Raw genomic sequence first — 20255 nt, forward strand, 5'->3', positions numbered from 1 at the left:
TTGCCATTTTTTAGAAAGTTGCTATTGAAAAAAAAATACAAAGCTCTCATACCTACAATGTCGATGGTACCCACAGGGTTGTGCAGTGCATAACTTGCACAACTGTATATGCTGGCTTCTTTAGAGACACCCGTATCAACTTTTGACAGATGGTCCAGTCACCAGTCCTGTAAAAACTTTTCCAGTAGTTTTGGCCTCATCAGTCACATCAGAAGTTCTGGTGATCGCCAAACCAGGGCTACTGTTGGGTTTGCTTTACCTCCTGCATTGACAGCCACTGTGGCCAAATGCTTAGGACCCACTATTTCTTGTTAGCTTTTGCAGCTATTTGAAAAGCTCTCAGAAGTCTGTGACCACTTCTCAGACCTCAGGGTGGGAACCTGTCTTAGTTCAGGGTACCAAAACAAGATACAGAAGAATGAAGGTGCTTCTTGTAGTTTTGGAGGCTAGAAGTTGTAGGTCAACATGCCAGTGTGGTCAGGTGCCTTCTCTCTTTTTGGTTGCAGACTGCCTACTGACAGTTCCCACTGTGTTCTCACATGGCATAAGGGGTGAGGGAAGGACACTAAGCCCATTTGTGTGGACCCCACCCTCATTACAATCACTTTCCAAAGGCCCTACCTCCTAACACCATCACATGGGGGTTAGGGTTTCAACCTATAAATTTTGCAGGGATGCAAACATTCAGTCCATTTCAGAAAGTCCTGTGTGTAAGATTGCAGGCTATTCTGAAACAGCCCCAGCCCCATCTGGAAATTGGTAGGGACTCATTGCTACAGTGTTGCTCCTGACAACAGCCAGCAGACCTGGGCAGAGAGATTCTAGATTAGTTCCCTGACCTCTAGTTCACTTTCACCCTAATCTCTAACTTCAGAAAACTCCAGTACTGGCTCTGTTTCTATTGAGACTGTGACACCTCCCATGAATGGCCCACCATTCCTGGCTGTGCCCCATCTCAGGGCCACTCAGGTTCTGTGTTTCTAGGCCAAACAAGGCAATGAATCTCATTTGATGGTTTCCACATCCCTCACCAACATCTGGGGCAGGGCCAAGCTCTAAATGGGGCTGACTGCGGACATAACTCCTAAGGGATGATGGGCTTGTCATCACTGGGTCAGGTTTTTTCTATTCTGTATACATGTTAAGTCATCAGCTTTTAATCATGTTTCAGCAAAAATTACTTTCTCTCTCAATTCCAATAACCTCCTCATCCATTATCTTTTCTGTATCATTACAAAAGGACACAGGACAATTGATAATCGGGTACCTATCCCACTGCTTGATGGAGAATATGTGCCTGTTTGGGCTTTTAGACAATTCAAGCTTAAAATGCAGGTTCACAGACATGTCATTTAGCATCACAAGAAGGTCAGCTGGGTGGTGTGGATAGAGCCTCATTTTATCCACTCAGCCATTGAGAAGAGACTATTTGGGACTTTGTTTGATTTAATCAAGGTGTGCATCCCAATGCTGGCTCTCTCTGTCTCACCCACCCCACCCCCTACCCCACAGCGCACCCAGGCACTTTACATTCCAATGTCTCTATTAGATCCCACCTCCTGCATCCCAGCATTTCTGTCCTGCGCTTTTCCCAACCCTCCTCTAAGGGATGAACTTAGGAGAAATCTGAAGGTTGTGCCATGAGTTTGCAACAGGCGGACACGTATTCCCCAATAGCTTCCCCTAGGAAGCAGACAGCAGGGGAAACCCTGGTATCTGAAGTTGTTATAAAACAGTGTCCAAATAGAAGTTAGTGTGTGTGTGTGTGTGTGTTTCTCTCCCCATCTCTCTCTCTTTGAGCAGCTCCAACCGTGTGTCTCTGCCCTGGCCTCTCTTTTCACTCTCAACATTGCATTTTTCTCAGATTCCTAGGAGAGGTTGGCCAAGAGTCTCAGGAATAGGGGGAAATGATGGTGTCTGGTTCAGCACCACGGACAGCGGGAAGCCCCAGCACACCCCACCTCCTTTCCTCGCTGTGTTGTAGTCCCTCCTCCTGTGACTGGGGCAGGAGGGCGTCCATGATTCTGGCCTCCCTCTCCCAGGAATGAAATTCAAGGGCTTCAGTCTTTGTTCCAAAATATCTCAGACTGAATCCCTTTTGTTTCAGGTCTAGCTGTTTGTAAAATCAAGAGTCCTTTGGCCCAGGGTTTTCTAGAAAATTGTCCCAATGTTTTCCTCTGGTCCTCAGGTGCTGACATACCTTGTGCTGTGCTTAGTCACTCAGTCGTGTCTGACTCTTTGCGACCCTGCAGACTGTAGCCTGCCAGGCCCCTCTGTCCATGGGGATTCTCCAGGGAAGAATACTGGAGTGGGTTGCCATGCCCTCCTCCAGGGGATCTTCCCAACCCAGGGATCGAACCCAGGTCTCCCGCATTGTAGGCAGATTCTTTACCAGCTGAGCCACCAGGGAAGCCCAAGAATACTGGAGTAGGTAGCCTATCCCTTCCCCAGTGGATCTTCCCAACCCAGAAATTGAGCCAGGTTTCCTGCATTGCAGGTGGATTCTCTACCAGCTGAGCTGCTGAACAGATGTCCTGGATCATAAGAGATGTCTTGAAATCAGCTTCTAGGCTGCTGGAAGAGACATCTTAGAGAAACAGAGCAGTAACTGCTAAGCAGAATGCCACTCTGGACAAAACTTCCAGGGTGCTCTGGCTAGGCCTGCATGGAACTAACTCCATTTGCAGAGAGAACAGCTGAGTCTGCAAGAGAGTCCCTTCACTGTCAGGTGGTCCCTGGGAAGGACCCCCACCCCAGCCCAGTCGAAGGAGACTGGGCGAGGTCTCAAGCCGGGCCCTTCTCTCCCCTGCAGTCCTTCTTCCACACGGTCCTGGAGAACAGCCCCCACTGCGACACCATGGTGGACAACAACCTGCGCATCACCAACTGGAACCGCAAGCTGGGCTGCAAGTGTCAGTACAAGCACATCGTGGACTGGTGCGGCTGCTCCCCCAACGACTTCAAGCCGCAGGACTTCCACCGCTTCCAGGTGAGCCGCCACCCAGCCCGCCTGCCTGCGCCTTCCAGCCAGCATCTGCAGGTGGCCAAGGCAGCCCCGCAGGTCATCACATCCCACACGCTCCAACCCCAGCTGTTGATGATAATCAGAACAACCTCCACAATAGCCAACACTTCCTGATCACTAACACCATCCAAGGGATCATCTAACCACTTGGCCCGTGTCGACTCATTAACCCCACAACAGAGATAGATTATTTTAGAGATAGGGAAACTGCAGGAGAGAGAGATCAAAAACTTTATGCAAGGTCACATAGCCCAACATATCTGTTTTCAAAGGCTGTACTTGCATCCCTTTCTCTATGCTGCCTTTTGATCAGAATCTCCTGAAATATTTGCTTAAAATACATTTCTGGGTACAAACTTGGTTAGAATGCAGAGTTTCTCAACCTCAGCACTCTTAACATCGTGGCTGGATGATTCTGTGTTAGGGCGGAGGGATGTAGGATGTTTAAACAGCATCCCTGGCCTCTGCCCGCTAGATTCCAGAAGCACCCCTCTCCCCTCCCCTGTGACAACCAGGATGTCACTGTTTAATGTCCCCGTGGGGATCCAGTAGCATCCTGCAGACGTGACAACCAGGAATGTCTTCAGATATCACCAGATATCCACCGGGGGCAAACACATCCCCAGTCGAGAGCTTCTGATCTCCAGTGAGGCTCAGGAATTTTTAATGTAACAGACTTAGGGAAGTTCTGATGAGAAGCCAGGTTTGTAAACCATCGTGCTCTGTGAACTTAAAGGAGTAACAAGAAGAAAGGTGCTTGCCATCACAGGTAACTCTGCAGGGCCCAGCAGTTCATGCTCTGAGGAGAGGAGAGGCAGAAGGGTGGCCAGTGTCCATCTGCTTCCCATGAGCCCCAAGGGTGCCTTGGACCCAGACCTATTCAGGATGGCAACCTCTTTCCATCCCATGTGAGCACGCCTCCTGCTCCCTCCAGGCCGGCACCCTGAATTCTTCCTCTTCTCCTCCTCACCATGCCCAGCCTCAGCTGCCCAGAGCACACATTCACAGGCCACTCTGAGGTCACTAGAGCTACCACATGGAGATGATATGCTGCTCTCCAAACCACTAATTTGGAGTGATGGAGGGTGTTGAGGGCGGGGACAAGAGTGCCAGGCTGATAACCCAATCCAAAGTGTCCCTCCTGCCTCGCTCTGGCACATAACTGAACCATCCACGGGAGGACCCGAACTGCCCCCATGGAGCTTCCAGCCTCTTAGCCCGGCTCCTCAGAGTGTGGTCTGTAGAACAGCAGCGTTAGCATCACCAGGGAGCTTGTTAGAGATGCAGAATCTCTGGCCTGCTGAGTCAGAATCTGCATTGTAACAAGATCCCCAGGCAACAGGGAGGCTGTTCTGTTTGAGAAGCATGGGGTTGGGGTCTTCTGTGTCCCAGGCTGTGTGCCAGGTTCTCTGCAGGTGTTGGCTTCACTGGGTAGAAATCATCTCCATTGTGCAGGTGGGGAAACCAAGGCACAGAGAGGGGACTTACTTGTCCATGGACACGCAGTAGTGGAGTGGTAGGGTGGGAGGTCCCACACGGGTGTTTCCAGGTCCAGACCTGAGCTTTTTCCACCAGACCCTGCTGCCAACCTGATTCCACACCTGGTGGAATGCGGAATACACAGCGGGTTTTGTCCCATCATTTGTATTCCCTCAAGGTTCCCACCTAACGCCTTTTGCCTGTGTAAGCAGTTGCTGCAATGAGTATTCTTGAGGCCTGTTTTTGGTGGAAGACTGAAAGCTACCCAGGGGCCTCCTCAAACTCATGTTAATTGAGGTTGGGTGAACTTGGGTGACATTTTAGCTCCATTGTCTGTGCATAAAGGGTCTGCTGAGCAGAAAGGGATGGCAAGGGGAATGTTTGACCTGTTCAAAGGGGGACAAAAGAAACACAACAATTCCCACTTTTGTAGAGGATCAGCTTTCACTCTCATTGCAAAGAACCTTCATCATTTCGAGCAAAGAGATAGGGCAATTCTTGAGTGCACTGCCCTTCTTGGGCCATTCCAGGGCAGCAGCATTTGCATTCCAGTCCCAGCGTCCTGGGGACGTCGTGGTCCCTGATAAAGATGAGCTAACATAGAGACTGAGTCACATGCTCACAGCTCTTCACAGCAAACAAAGATCAAGAATATTTCTCAACGTCTAGACTCAAGAAACTGCTGCCTATAAGAAACTGAGTTCTTATGGAAAGAACTCCAAGGACAAGAACTATAAACATAGAGACATGCTTTTTAGGAGCTCCAAGTATGATCAGAGAATCTTGGGAGGAGAAAGGAGGCTGCCCTGCCACTGACTGGTGCTCTGCCTCCAGAAAGTGAAGACTTAGAAGTCCCTGTAGCAGACTTAAAGGCGTAGTGATAACAGTCTCATAACAGCTGCTAACACTATGTGTCAGATTCTATGCTAAGTACCCATATTATTATTGTACCCATTTTAAGGATTGGAAAAACTGAGGCCCTGGGTGACTTCCCCAAAGACATATATAGCTCAAAAGACATAGAGTGAGAATTTGAATCCACATGGTCTGGCTCTATTTAATGCTCCTATAAGGGAACTGAGTTAACCCCTCGACTGCAGAGAAAGGGTAGGGGTGGGTATCCCAGGTGTCTATGAAGCAGAGAGCAGATGAGATATTCCAAAACATTAACAACAGTTTTTGTTATTGGGGCTTCAGATTCACTTGACAAGCAGTGTGATCCTAAGATGATACAGTCGATAGAATTTGGATTTTAGAGTCATCTGGGTTTGAATCTTATGACTGTGTTTGTACATTATGCCTTCCCTTCTCTAAGCTGAGTTTCCTCATCTGTAAAATAGGAATTATAGCACCCACTTTGGAGAGCTATTGGGAGGACTGGACATAATGACAAAATGCAATGCTCTGCCTATAGTATAGGCGCAGTTTTTACTGTCATTGTTGCTGATAATGCACTGAAGTGAGAACAATGCTAGACCTAAATGAAGGTCAAAATTTACACAAGATCACAGGCCCCTCAAAGGAAGGGTCTGTGGCTTGGTTGTTTCCATAGCCCTAGACCAGAGGTCAGCAAGCTGCAGCCCGTGGGCTGATCCAGCCCGCTCCCTGTTTCTGTAAATGGCTTGTTTGTGGAGCACGGCCACAAACCCATTCATTTTCCAGTTTGTCTTTGGCTGCTTTCAGACTCTGACAGCAGAGCTGAGTAGTTGCAAAGCTGGAAATATTTATTATCTGGCATTTTGCTGAAAAGGTTCATTGATCTTGCCCCAGACCATGGTTTAAGACCTGGTAGATAACAAGTGCCCAGAACTTCACTTCTGTAACCCGTGACCCTGGATCTGAATCCTGGCTCTCCCGTTACCTTACCTTACTGTGTGACCTTAGATAAGTCCCTTTCCCTCTGACGCATTCAGCCCCTTTGAAAATTTGGTTTACATAAGTAGCCCTCAAACATGTAGCATAATCTCCTGGGAGCCTTTTCTTTCTCTACAGACTCCTAAACCTCATCTTCAGAGATGCTGACTCAGTCGGTCTGGGGAAGGACTCCAGAATCTGAATATTTTAAAGCTGTTTAGGTGACTGAAACTTCCCTGGTGGCTCAGAGGTTAAAGCGTCTGCTTGCAATGCAGGAGACCTGGGTTCGATCCCTGGGCCGGGAAGATTCCCCTGGAGAAGGAAATGGCAACCCACTCCAGTATTCTTGCTTGGAGAATCCCATGGATGGAGGAGTCTGGTGGGCTACACAGTCCATGGGGTCAAAGAGTTGGACACGACTGAGCGACTTCACTTTAGGTGATTGATCTGCAGCCAGCTCAGATGCCATTTGCCTTGTCCTCACACCCTAGTGAGCAAACGAATCGCCTTCGAAGCCTGTTAAGAGTACAGATTTCTAAGCCTCACTTCCAGGGATTCTGACCAATAAATCCAGGGTGTTCCCTGTGAGTCCATAAGTCGATTATAATGCCCAGGAGACAGTAGGGAGTGGTAGGGACTGTGGTGAGACACAGGGCCCATACCCATCTAAAGGGACAGCCGCTATTCAGCTTTAACTGCGTGTTAAGATGCAGGAACCTAGGCCTACCGTTACCATTTCTTTTTCAAGGGAAGACAAAAGTTTCCGTGAACTCTTCCACTTATAAAATGTTGCCAGTTAATTCCCTTTTAAAACATTCTTCTGGACAACTGAAATACTTCCGTAGGCAGTATTTGCCCTAGACCTCCAGCTAAATGATTTCCGAGATCCCTCCCAACTATAACCATCTAAGATGTAATTATTTCACAGATATTTAACTGAAGCTGACTTCTGGTCCCTCGCTGCTTTCAATGCTTTACAAATATTAACTCGTTCAATCCTAAAACCCTCTTGACAGATGAGGAAACTGAGAATAGAGAGGGCGGTGGGTGTCTGAACGGTGATGTCGACCCAGGCAGGCTGGGACCGCAGAGCTCGCCTCCTCCATCCCCACCTCCCCCATCCCACTGGCTGACTCTGCTCTCTTTATCCCACGAGCACAGCAGACAGCCCGGCCCACCTTCTTTGCCCGCAAGTTTGAAGCTGTGGTGAATCAGGAAATCATCGGGCAGCTGGACTATTACCTGTACGGGAACTACCCCGCGGGCACCCCGGGCCTCCGCTCCTACTGGGAGAACGTCTACGACGAGCCCGACGGCATCCACAGCCTGAGTGACGTCACGCTGACTTTGTACCACTCCTTCTCGCGCCTGGGCCTCCGCCGGGCCGAGGCGTCGCTGCGCGCCCCCGGAGAGAGCAGCTGCAGGTGAGCCGGGAGGGGCGGGGTGACCAGGGACGGGGGGACAGCCCTCCTCTGCGGGGGCTGCGGCTGCACGCCATGCGTCTCCCTAAAAATCAGCCACGCGATGTCCCAGCCTTCAGAGCCTTTCCTGTCTAAACCATCGGCACCCTTTAACCTTCTCAGAATAGCAGATCTAATATTTACCTACTTATTTCCTTTCTGTGGACTTATTCTTTAAAAAAAAAAAAAAACAATATTTATTTGGCTCTACCAGGTGTTAGTTGCGGCATGCATTATCTTTCAATTGTGGCATGTGGGATCTGGGCTTCCCTGGCGGCTCAGACGGTAAAGAATCTTGCCTTCAATGCAGGTTCGCTCCCTGGGTCGGGAAGATCCCCTGGAAAAGGGAATGGCTACCCACTCCAGTATTCTTGCCTGGAGAATTCCATGGATAGAGGAGCCTGGTGGGGTACAGTACATGGGGTCACAAAGAGTTGGACACGACTGAGCGACACACACACATGCACACACACGCGCGTGCACACACACACACATGCAGGATCTAGTTCCACCAGAGATCAAACCCAAGCCCCCTGCATTGGGAGCATGGAATCTTAACCACTGGACCACCAGGAAGTCCTGTCTTTCTGCGGACTTACTCTTTAGGCTAAATATACATATTTTAGAAGAAAGCTTTATGCACCATATTAGATAGTTCTGTTTGTTTTAAATGGAAAGTAATCATGAAAATACAGAACTTTTTTTTTTTTTTTACAAAATGTCAGATATATACTAAATGGAGAGAAAAATGAAATCCCATCTCCCATCGCCAGCTCTAGTGATTACCGACTCCCAGCCAGTGCAGTTTCATCTCTGCCTTCACCCCGCTACCCTCTCCTCCCAGATCAGTTTGATTGAAGCAAATCCCATAAACATTTCATGTGTCTCTGAAAAGTGACTCCTTCTTAAAACACAACCATACTATCTTTGTCAGACCTGAGAACATAACCAGTAACATCATGGAAGGCAGAATCATTATTTAAAACGTTCACATAACCTTTAGAATCATCTCATCTACCACTGGTGGGTACTAGTTGATGCTTCAGGAAAGAATATTCTAGAATATTTGGAGAGAAGAGGGAAGGTGGGGAAAGGATTCAACATTACCCCCACCTCCCCTGCCTTTCCCTAAGCCTACCAAATCCTTTTAATTTGGGGCTGCTTCTTTTCCTCTTCAGCAATATGCATTGCAGATATTTCATAATTGCAAGGATTACGTGTCCTGTTTCTTTCGCTCAGCATTGTAATATTAGCCCCTCCTCTCCTTGCTCCTCTGCAGCTTTCCATAATGATAATGACCCTTTTTAATGCCGCTGGTATTCCATTGAGTAGAAATTCCAGAGTTTGCTTAATCCAGCCCTTTCCTGTTGCCATTGTTCTGATGAATATCTTTTTGCAGAAAGCCTTTTTTTTTTCATTCTCCTTTCTGATTATTTCCTGAGGATGGACTCCCAGAAGTGCCTCCAATCTCTCTCCTTCTCTTTCTTGTTCTGCCTCTGCCTCCTCCTCCCACCTTCCTCTCTAAACAACAAAGAAAAAATTATTAGCATCAATCTTTCTCCTCTGAGCCTTCTATGTGTTCCTACTTGCCCTTCTCTTCCTTCCTCTCAAGAACAGAAGGGGGACAGGAAGGGAACTATTTTGTTCTACAAAACTCTGAAAACATGGAAGGTTTTCCTGACTGGGACCCCATGCAGATCAGCTGGGTTTCCACATGCCTGCAACAATTTTTTCCTCAGCCTTCTCTCTCCTCTACCTGCAAGTCCTGATTTAGTTTAAAAGAAGACCAGAATGGGTTAGAAACCCAGAAACTGCTGTTTGAACTCCACTCTTACTAGCTATTGACCTTGGACAAGTCTTGAACCTCCCTGGGCCTCAGTTTCCTCACCTGTAAAATGGGAATAATAATAAGCCTTACAGCATAAGGTGTTGTTAGTTTTAAAGGGGATAATCCTCTAAAACTACTTTATTAGTCATGTATTATTATTATCATTATCCCCATTTTAATAGTATTTTATATATGAAGTGCTCTAGTAAATGTTTATGGCACTGTTGGTATCTTAGTTGCCAGTATTCTTAAGCTGCAGCTGTGTGAGCTACTTGCTCCATCACTGGTCATATGAACTGTCTTGTCGGTTCCTCTGTGCTGTCCTTTGTTAACTCCCCACTCAATCTACCTTTTCCGAGGCTTCCAGGGTCATCTCAGGTACCATTTCCTCTGTGAAGCTGGCTAAAAGCTTCCCCAATAGCCCATCCCCTACCTTTCCTCATTTGAAAGCAGATTTTCCTTTAACACTCCCATTGCTAGTAACAGCAGTGCCTCAGGTCAAGGTCATCCGTGAGATCAAGGTCATCAGTGAGATCAAGGTCATCAGTGAATGCCTTTTCCTCCCTGCTAGTCCAGGAGCAGAATCCCTGTCTCAGGAGCCACCGTATATGGCCTCAGTAGATGACACAGTGCCTGATGCTTGGAAGGCAAATATCGTTTCAAGAGTAGTTTTAATCCCAGGTTTCATAGCATTTGTAAGGTAAATAATCTTAGATGAAATTTTGAAAGACACCTCCAAGTGATTTATGATTGCTGAAATTTTCTTCTGCTATTTGTTTTGGGATTAAGAAAGCCATCAAGTTGCCTCAGGCCTGGAATCCTGTGGCTTCTACTTCATTTTTTATTATAATGGAACCCTTGTGCCTTGCTGTGGGCAAAGCCAATACATTTATTAATACAAGGCTAAAAATAAATCAGGACAAAGGACCCTTATCCCAAAAGGCAAAAGAGAGTAAATTCCTAGTGGGGAAAAAAGTAGAAACTTTATTTCAAAAATCTCATTTTCTCTGGACATTTCATGCAGATTGTGGCTTTCTAGTCTATAGTATACACTTTCATTAAAAAAAATGTTTATCGATTTTTTTTTTCTCATTAGAAGATAACATTTATTCATTGCAGAAAATTTAAAAATGGCAGATGGAGAGAAAATGAAAGTTTGCTTGAGAATTCCTTTCAGAGATAAGGATGTCAGTGTTTTATTGCGGGTCCTCAAATTCAAACGTGGTCTAGGGCCAGGAGGGAAGCATGTGTCCTTAGCTAAGGATGGACTGATCCTATGGACCATGGGCCCCCGGGGTCCTGGTGCTGAATTCCAGCATATCCTTGCCCTGTAGGAATGTACACTTGGAGCTGTCAATCATATCTCCTGATTTTTTTCAGACAAATTAGACATCCACATTTTTGTGTGAGCTTCCCAAATTTTTTAATGCCCGCCTCATTTAAATAAAAAATGAAAACACCTTTGGGCCAAGCAGATGCGCCAGAGGCATCGGTTAGGCTCTATTGTGTTGCATCTCGCGTCTTCTACTGCATCTAGTTCTAATTCTCCTCTCAGTTTTAGTTACTTAATTACCATATACAGTCTAGAGGCGGTACCAATGGACTTTGTGTTCAGTTCTGGTTGCAGGTTCCCTAGATGTATCTTAGAAGCAAAGGGTTCAAGAGAATATCCTTCTAGAATCTTCACTCGAACCTTAAGTATCGATTGAGCAGTCTCTGTGTTAGGCACTGGGCACTCAGCCATGACCCAGACAGACCAGGCCCCAAGCTCAAGGTCCTTCCATTCTAGTGTGAAGACAGGCAGTACCCCAGCTCACAGCAACAAGAACAAAAGTCTCTAAAGATAAATGCTCTGCAGAGAGTGAGGATAAGCTCAAGTGACAGCAGTGAGTTGGTGGCTTAAGAGTCAGCAGTCAAGGAAGATCTCTCTGAGATGGTAACATTTAGCCAAAAAGATAAGACAGAGCCCACCATACGATCAGTAGAGGAAAAGAGCATCCCCAGCAGAGAGACTGTCCTGTGCAAAGGCTCTGGGCTAGAAATGAGCTTAGGGTGTTGCAAGACTCGAAAATAAGGTCCACGTGGCTAGAAGGTGGTGAATTGGGACAACGTGAAACAAAATGACGCTAGAGAAAGAGGCAGGACCTTGTAGACCAGGTAAGCAGGTTGGATTTTATCCAAGCATAAGCAGAGCCCCTTGTGGTATTTGAGGAAGGGATGACAGATATGGCTACTCTGAGAATCCGTTACAGCAGGCAAAAGAAGGAGGAAAAGTAAGGCAGCTCCGGCAAAGGTCCAGGTAAGACATGATGGTGGCTTGGACCAGGATGCTGGCCATGCATAGGACAGTGGAGAATGGATTTAGGTGGAGAAAACAGGATTTCTCGGAAGAAGGAACACGAGCAATGCAAGGTTGACTCCTGGATTTCTTGACCATCACTTATTTACCTGACCCCTTAGCAGCATCCCGTACAACTGACTGCCCCCTTCTGGAAACACTTGCTTCTTTTGACTTCCATGGTAATAATTTCTCCTGCTTTTCTTCAACTCTCACTAGTCCACCCACCTTACAGGACAAGCCCTGACAGTGTATTATTTATCCATTGCAATAATGTCATATAACAATCTAGCCCCAAGTCGGGGTTTTGAAACGATAAGCATTTACAGAGCCTTCAAGCTTGCAGGTGAGCTGAGCAGTGTTCCTGGGCTCTGCTGGCGTCTCTCCCGCTTCTGTAGCCAGGGGCGGGTCAGGAGGGAGGCTCTGTTGCTCTTGACTGGGAGTTGTTGGTGGGTCTAGGATGGCTTCAGCTCGGATACCTGGGGTGGCTTAGCTCTGCTCCAAACATCTCATCTTCCCGTGCATTAGCCCACCTGTGCTCTCACAGTGATCACAGAGGGGCAAGAGTGAGAATGGAAAATGTGCAAGGCTACCTGGGATCCAGGCTCAGAACTGGCACGATACCTCGTCTCCTGCTGGCCAAAGCAGATTTGAGAAGGGGAAATAGACCTCACCTCACTGGTGCAAGGAAACCCACCAAGTCACCTGGGAAAGAGACAGAAGAAGTGACAGTTTGGGGACATCAATACAGGCAACCCCAGGACACTTTCACAGCACCATCTATGCTGTCTCCACAAGGAGACATTTAAGTTTAAATTAACTCAAATTTAAAATGCGTTCCCTCAACCACACCAGCCGTATGTCAAGAGCTCCGTCATAAGCAGTGGTTAGGGTTACTGGGCTGGATGGTGCAGATGTAGAATAGTCCATCCTGGCAGCAAGTTCTGCAGCACAGGGAGGGTTTTCTGCTTCCAAAGTCCAGACCCAAGGGGACCTGCGACGGCCGGGAATGTGCAGTGAGCAGTCTGAAGACGGGGCAGGTCTTTTTGCTCAGAGCCCCGGAGGCACCTGATAACGAGGCAGTGATTTCAGCAGATGCATAACACAGGAAGGCAGCTTCCCTGTTATAATCAGACATAAAGACCTAAACTCCAGGGCAGGACCAGAGGGAAAGCAGTGAGCGGGACAGTGATTTGTGGAATGCTGGAACCACAAGCATCCTGTAAGTGCCCTGCACCTCACACGGTGCAGAAGCCGGCCGCTTTTCATTTTATAGCCAGGAAGGACAAAGACCTAGGCTTGTCCACGCTCGTCCTTCCTTCTCTGTCTGCTCTCCTCCCTCCTCTGGGCATCTGTTTAGCTTCCCTGCCCCTTTCAGCCCCTTTGTGGATCAAAGACCTGCATCTTAAAACATGCCATTTGTCTATGTATGTATTTATCTCAGATTGGCAATACTTTTTAAGCATCATACCCAGTGCTTTGGTGAAAAGGACGGTGAGAGTGTAAATCGGAACAACCTTTCTGATAAACTTATACAGCAGACATCAAGAGCCTCTTGGAGATTAGAGAGAGAGAAAGATGTTTCCCAAAACACTTTTGCTCAAGGATGCTTACCGCAGCATTGTTTAGAATGGCAAAAAAAAAATTAGAAACAAGTTGAACACTCAATGATGGGGAACTTTCTCTGTTTATAAAACCATATTTTGGTATTATAGTTCCATGTCATGGTATTACATCCACTGGAATAATGTATACACACAAAAAAAAAATCATGTTTTCAGAGACTATTCAAAGATGTGATAATGATCAGGAAATATACTATGAAGCAAAACCAGGATAGAGCCAGTGTGTATATTATGATCCCAGAGAATAGAGAATTTATGTAAATATGTGCATAGAAAATAAGGCTGAAAGGAAATATGTCATGATTACATTGTTTGCACACCACTGTCCCTTCTCAGTACCCAGCACCAGAGGATCACTGAATATCCCTGTGAATTGACATCTTCTATCCCTGATGCTGGGAAAGATTGAAGGCAAAAGGACAATGGGGCAGCAGAGGATGAGACAGTTAGATAGCATCACTGACCCGACGGACATGAACTTGAGCAAACTCTGGGAGATAGTGGAGGACAGGGAAGCCTGGCATGCTGCAGTCCATGGGGTCACAAAGAGTTGGACACAACTTGTTAGTTAGTTGTTGTTAGCAACTGAAAGACAGCAACACGGAAGAAGCATCCAAAGTAGCCATTTGTATTTTCATCATTGTGCTTTCATACAGTCAGTATGTTTTACACTTACGATCAGCAGAAAAGTTATTGTTAATAGTTATTAAGATCCTAGAAACATGGGAACAGCCTTCAGGAATATGGTGAGCTTTCTATAAAGTGGAGGTTATCGTAGGAACAGGATCGGCATGATGGTGAGGAGCCCCGTTGTGACCAGCACACATCCAGTCCTGACCCATGAGCTCGCTTGAGCCTGTGTGTGTTTTTCAGGTACTATCCAATGGGCCACCCAGCCTCTGTCCACCTCTACTTCCTTGCTGACCGTTTCCAGGGTTTTCTGATCAAGCATCATGCTACAAATCTGGCCGTGAGCAAACTCGAGACCCTGGAGACGTGGGTGATGCCGAAGAAAGTCTTCAAGATTGCCAGCCCACCCAGCGACTTTGGGAGGCTTCAGTTTTCTGAGGTAGGAGGCCAAAGACTCTCTCACAAAATTGCTTCTGGCTGCACCGTTGTTGGGTTCTATTTCTGCTCTGACACTTGTAGTTGGAAATTGAGGAGAAGGTGCCTTGAAGGACCCCAAAGATAAGCTCGCCCTGTACCTGGAGAAGGTCCACGGTGGTGTGTATCAGTGCACCAACCAACCTGAAGCCTTGATATATCTTTATAGTAGAACTTCTATTCCTTTTCATTTTTTACCCTAATTAGTTGATTCCTTCTAATCCTGTGTTAGTAATAAACCAATAACAAGCCAGTTTCCTAATGAAGTTGTAGCATTAGACCCGTCTTACAGATTGGAGAACTGAGGCCTATGGAGAGTCAATAACTTTCTGGATCATAGCTAGGAAGCAGAAGAGCTCAACACTGAATCTAGATTGCGTAGGCCACAAATCCTATACTTAATTGTGCTTTTGTCTCCCCAGTTCCTAGAATAGGGTTTAACTCAAGAGTAATTACCAGATCAGTCATCAAATGGATGAGTGTTGGATGCATGCGTGCGTAGAGGATTGGACAGAGGTGTCAGTAGATGGGCAAATGGTCTGATGCATGGATGCACGGATCCATGGAACACAGTTTCTACCTCCCAGGACTGCATCGGCTTTTAGTTATTTTTCTGCCTTGGGAGATGGATTCATCTAACACCTCCCTTATAACATCAACACCATCTTGAGACCTGAAAGGTGCAACATAGTCTGGCCTCTGTCTGCTTCTCTGGTCTCACCCAGGACCCACTCTTTTACCCACTCACACTTCTTGCATCTTTATCCACATTCCAAGTTCTTTCCTGCCTCAAGCTTGTCACACGTGGATCCTCCTGCCCCAGAATACTTTCCCCCAGGTTTTCACCTTTTTCCTGTGGTCATTCTGATCTTCAATCAAATGGTGCACCTTCAGAGAAGCCTTCCATGCTCACCCACTTCTGTCACAATTTTTTACCCAGTACATCCCTATTTTGTTTCTTAGCATTTATCATCTCAAATGACCTTGTTGATTTCTCTGATCACCTGGTGATTGTCTGCAAGAGAGCACAGACTATAGCATTTGCTCACTGCTGTATCCTCAGGACACAGAAGAGGACACAACCTTTGTAGATGCAAATAGGATTTCTGAATGAGTGAGTGTATGTGCTTGGGTAGTGATGCTGGTGGGAAGGGGAGGCATGACCAAGCTTGGTGAGTGTTGCCCACACAAAACTCCAGCACCTGATTTCTGCCTTCTGCATGTCAGCAAGTAGCTAAAGAGGTGGTCCATCCCTGGAGTTCAGCATTCCTAGTGAATTTGGCTGCTGGGTTAGGGGTAAAGCGTCTGACCATAGCATATGAAGAATCTTGGGTGCCAGGAGTGGGGTGGGAGGAAGCATCTGACCTGCTTACATTTTCCAGCCCCTGTGGCCCTGCCTGGCCAACCTAGGCCTGACTGGATGGGCACCGCACAGGCAGGGGTGGAAATTTCTTATTAAGTCAGCATATTCTTTCTTTTAAAAGATTCATGTATTTATTTAGCTGTAGCGGGTCTTTTTGTTGCAGTGTTCAGGCTTCTCATTGTGGTGGCTTGTCCTGTTGCAGAGCAGGGGCTCTAGGACACACGGGCTTCGGTAGCTGAGGCTCAGGGGCTCTAGAGCACCAGCTCAGTAGTTGAGGCTCACGGGCTCAGTTGCTCCATTGCATTGTGGGATCTTCCCGGACAAGGTATCAAACAGGTGCCCCTTGCATTGCAAGGCAGGTTCTTAACCACTGGACCACCAGGGAAACCCCAAGCCACCATTTTCAGTGAAGGCTCCAAATGGATTGGCTGGATCTGAGCTCCATGGGAGCCCACTTCATAAATTACTGGTGTCAAGGAGCAATTAGATGCTGCCCCAGCTGGATTCTGTGCTGGGGGCCCAAGCAGCCGATTGAAGACATTAATGTCCCATTAAGGAGATGGATGCCTGGTCACTGGGCTCTCCCTGTTTATCAGCCTGCTGTTGGGTAGCTGGGCACTCCTAGCAGTGACAGATCTTGGCCACTCCATGACTAGTGATTAGTTAGGGCCTGGGCTATAGGTCTGGTACCCTGGGTGTGGGAACCACCTGGATCTCTGGCAGAGGAACAGCATGGGGTGCAGGGAGCCTTGAAACTTGTGTCATGAATTTTTTTTCTTGGTTTTAAGGTAAATGCTGTAAAACTGGACTAGAAGGAGGGAATGAAGTACAAGGCCACTTTGTGGGCTGTTGAGAATCTCCATTGGGTCACACGGTCCTGGGGCTTTGCATAGGGCCTGGTTCGCACACTCCACCCCTGGTAGTCCCATGCTCACGGCATAGAGGAAGGCTGCTCCTCCCTTCAGCAGGCAGCCCCCGAGTGCCTCTGATGTGCGAGGGTGGGAGGGGCAGTGGTTAACTGAACAGACCAGATCCTTGTCGTGGCATTGCTGTTTACTGGGGCAGCCAGCCAGCGATTGAGCAAATAAGTGAGCCAAAGTATTCCAGTTAATGAAAAGGATTATAAAGAAAATAAGACTCCATCCATGTTTTCTGAGGGCTTGACAGGCTGGTGGGACAGCTTTCTGTTACCAAACCAAACTTGGGTCCACTTGCCCGGACTCAGTAAAGCTTAGTCTATTGACATAGGGTTGTGGTGAGGGAAAAGTGTGGTGCTTATTGCAGACGCCAAGCAAGGAGACCAGGCAGCTAGTAGTGTTCAAAAGGTCCAAACTCCCTGATAGCTTTCAGGGAAAGTTTTTTAAAGACAGGGTGAGGGAGGGCACTTGTGGGGTTCATGACTGGCTCATGGATGTTCTTCTGATTGGTTGGTGGTGAGGTATTAGGAGTCAACATCATCAACCTTCTGGTTCCAACGGTTCTGGGCTCTCTGTGCTTGTGGGCAGCATACAGTTAACTTCTTCCACCTGCTGGGGATTTCAGTATCTGGAAAAAGGCTCAAGGTTATGGCTCAGAATATTATCTATTGTCCTTGAGGAGGAACTAAAAGATCCTCGACTTCGTTTAATGGCCAAACAATTATTATTTTGTCTCACTTGACTGTTTTCCTTTCTTTCTTCATTTTCTCACACCTCTGATTAAATTCATTCTTTAGAGCTTGAAGAAGGCCTTGGAGGCTAAAGTTTTTATTACAGACAAGAGGCAGGTGAAGGACCTAGGGGATCTGTCCTGAGGAGGCCCCAAAGGGTCTTGCTGGGTTACACGTTGATGGAGCGAGTCATTCAAGAAAGCATTTCTAATGAGATAACTTCAGAGTTCAGACCTGTAAAGGAGTCAGTGGTGGGGAGACCTGGAACACTCTGGGATCGTCCAAGAGAAGAGCATATGCAAAGGCCCTGAGGCCCCAGGAAAGAGCTTGGCATGGCCAGTGAACAGGAGGAAGGTCTCAGGAGGACAGGGGGCAGATCATGAGGGGTTTCACAGGCCCTGGAAAGAAGTTTGAATTGCATTTTAGGTGCAGTGGGAAAGAAGTCTTGGTAGGCTTGAAGCTGGGGAGCAATATATTGAGCTTGATCCTCTTTACATACTTAAATTTGAGTAATTGATCACTTGATGGTAAATGGCAGTGGTGACACCTGGGCTGAGAGCTGGATAATGAGCTGCCCAGGAGGAGAGTGAAGAAGGAGAGAAGACCCAGCCCAAGAGAGAGCCAGGCACAGGCACAAGATCAGGGGGTGAGAAAGCCCTTCTGGCAGACGTGCTGAGAATTTCCAGGGTGTCCTGGACAGGGGAGAGTAGAGGAGGAGAGAGGGATGTAGATGAGGCTGGAGTTGGATCAGGAAGGACCAGACCTTGCAGGTCAGGACAGGAGGAGAGACTGGACTAATGAACAACAGGAAGGAACTGGAAAGGATTGTATGGAGGGAAGTCGCAGAATGGGACATCTCTAGAAAAATCTCTGTGACATTGGGGCCTGGCTTGCATCCTGCTTACTCAATCATTTATTCCCTCAGTAGACAGTGTTGCTCTCACTCCTCCTGTGTTCCACTGTGCTGGCTCCAGGGGTCCTCAGGAGGAGCAGTCCCTGCTCGTCCTCTGAGAGATCAGTTGTTACTATCCATGACTCCCTCTGCTGCCCTGAGGACAGCTCCTCAAGGTCAGTCTTGGCCCAAAGACGGAAACTTGAAACAGGCTGTGGGCCTGTGATTGTGTATTACAACCACCCCTGGTAGGTGGTAGTTGCCCGACACATCTGTGTTGGATAAATGAATGAATGAATGAATGATTGGGGAGTGAATAGGAGGCAATCCACAGAAGAGTGAATAAGAACCCAGCCCCTGGGCCCAGACTTCCTGGGTCCCTCTTACTGACCAGAGCAAGTCATCTGACTGCTCTGAACCTCAGAGCATTTCCTCCTGTGTGAAGTGACAATAAGATCAAGGGTGCTCCCTCGATGGAGGAGGGAATGTTAGCTGAATCAATGCCCCTATGCCCTTAGCAGTAGGCCTGGAACACCAGAAACTCTGGATAAATATTAGCCATGGAGCCCTGTGTCTTAGGGATGGATATAGTAACTCATGGCAGAAACAATGAAAACATAAACCAGGTCGTGTTTGCACTGCACGTGTGAAGTCTGCTCAAGGTGTAGACATGTTTACTCACACCTGCACGTGCACACACACACACACCCACCCACCCCCCACACACACACACCCCAGAGATGCTGCTCGTGGAAGGACCACAGAAGCAGTACAGGCCTCGTAGAGTGCTCATCGCCTGCTGCCATGTGGCCACACGCTGCGTCTTCAGAACATTATACTAAACCTACTGGGGGAGAGAAGACCCCCTGATTTCATCTGACTTGAAATAGTAACAGAGCTCAGTATCAGGGATCTATGTCATTAGTTCATTTTTTTGCCAAGTTATTCATGCATGTAGTCACCAGGTGATTGATGGAGCATTGACGGTGTACCAAGCAGTGCTGGACACCAGAATTCAGCAGGGGGGCAGTCACAGGGATTTGAGCAGTGAGAGGCCCTTCACTAGGTTGTTCTGGATACTGGGTGGAGAATAAATTGGAGTCCCCAAAAGGGGAAAGATGGAAGCCAAGAGCAGATTTCTGGGGTCAGAGCCATACACACACATCCCACTGACTGGCAAGAAGGATGGATCATACAACCATCACTCCCCATAGGGTCCAGCTCAGAAGGCTTTGGGGAAGCCAAAACTGTCTCTTCCTTGGAAAGCCATCTGAACTCCTGCATATGATAAGCGATGCTGAGGGACCCTCCTTTTTCCTAGCTTATGACAGGGCAGTTCCAATTCCTGAGCCCCACTCTTGTTCAAAGTGATTGCTCTAAAAAGAGGCACGTGATCTGGAAAGCCAACGACCAAAGTGGAAAGCAGCTGCACTTGTTGAGTGGCAGGAGTTATGTTTCCCTGGGATGGCCTGCAACTGGGCATTCATTCATTCCACGTGCACACCATGAACCAGATACAGGAGGCCCAAAGGAAATGGACCATAGGCCCCATAATCCTTCAGACTAGATCCAAATCCCAGATCTCCTGCCAACTGCCTGTCCAGCCTTAAGTTACTGAGCAAGTAACTTAATTGTAGCC

The 20255-nt window shown here is 47.5% G+C and overlaps 1 protein-coding gene and 1 long non-coding RNA gene across 2 annotated transcripts in view; both read left to right on the top strand.

The window, feature by feature from the left end:
• The window catches only part of XYLT1 (xylosyltransferase 1), a 349644-nt gene that overhangs the window by 314620 nt on the left and 14769 nt on the right, over positions 1-20255 (top strand). The window contains exons 9-11 of the mRNA XM_040266531.1: positions 2813-2989; positions 7520-7782; positions 14483-14678. Of these exons, the coding sequence (XP_040122465.1) occupies positions 2813-2989; positions 7520-7782; positions 14483-14678 (636 nt within the window). The remainder of the gene's footprint in view (positions 1-2812; positions 2990-7519; positions 7783-14482; positions 14679-20255) is intronic.
• LOC120875223 lies at positions 8396-13629 on the top strand. Its single transcript, XR_005723872.1, has 2 exons — positions 8396-10149; positions 10186-13629. It is a non-coding gene; the product is annotated as an uncharacterized LOC120875223 (long non-coding RNA).

This window comes from Oryx dammah, unplaced genomic scaffold (genome assembly GCF_014754425.2).
Source record: "Oryx dammah isolate SB20612 unplaced genomic scaffold, SCBI_Odam_1.1 HiC_scaffold_2, whole genome shotgun sequence".
Classification (NCBI taxonomy): Eukaryota; Metazoa; Chordata; class Mammalia; order Artiodactyla; family Bovidae; genus Oryx; species Oryx dammah.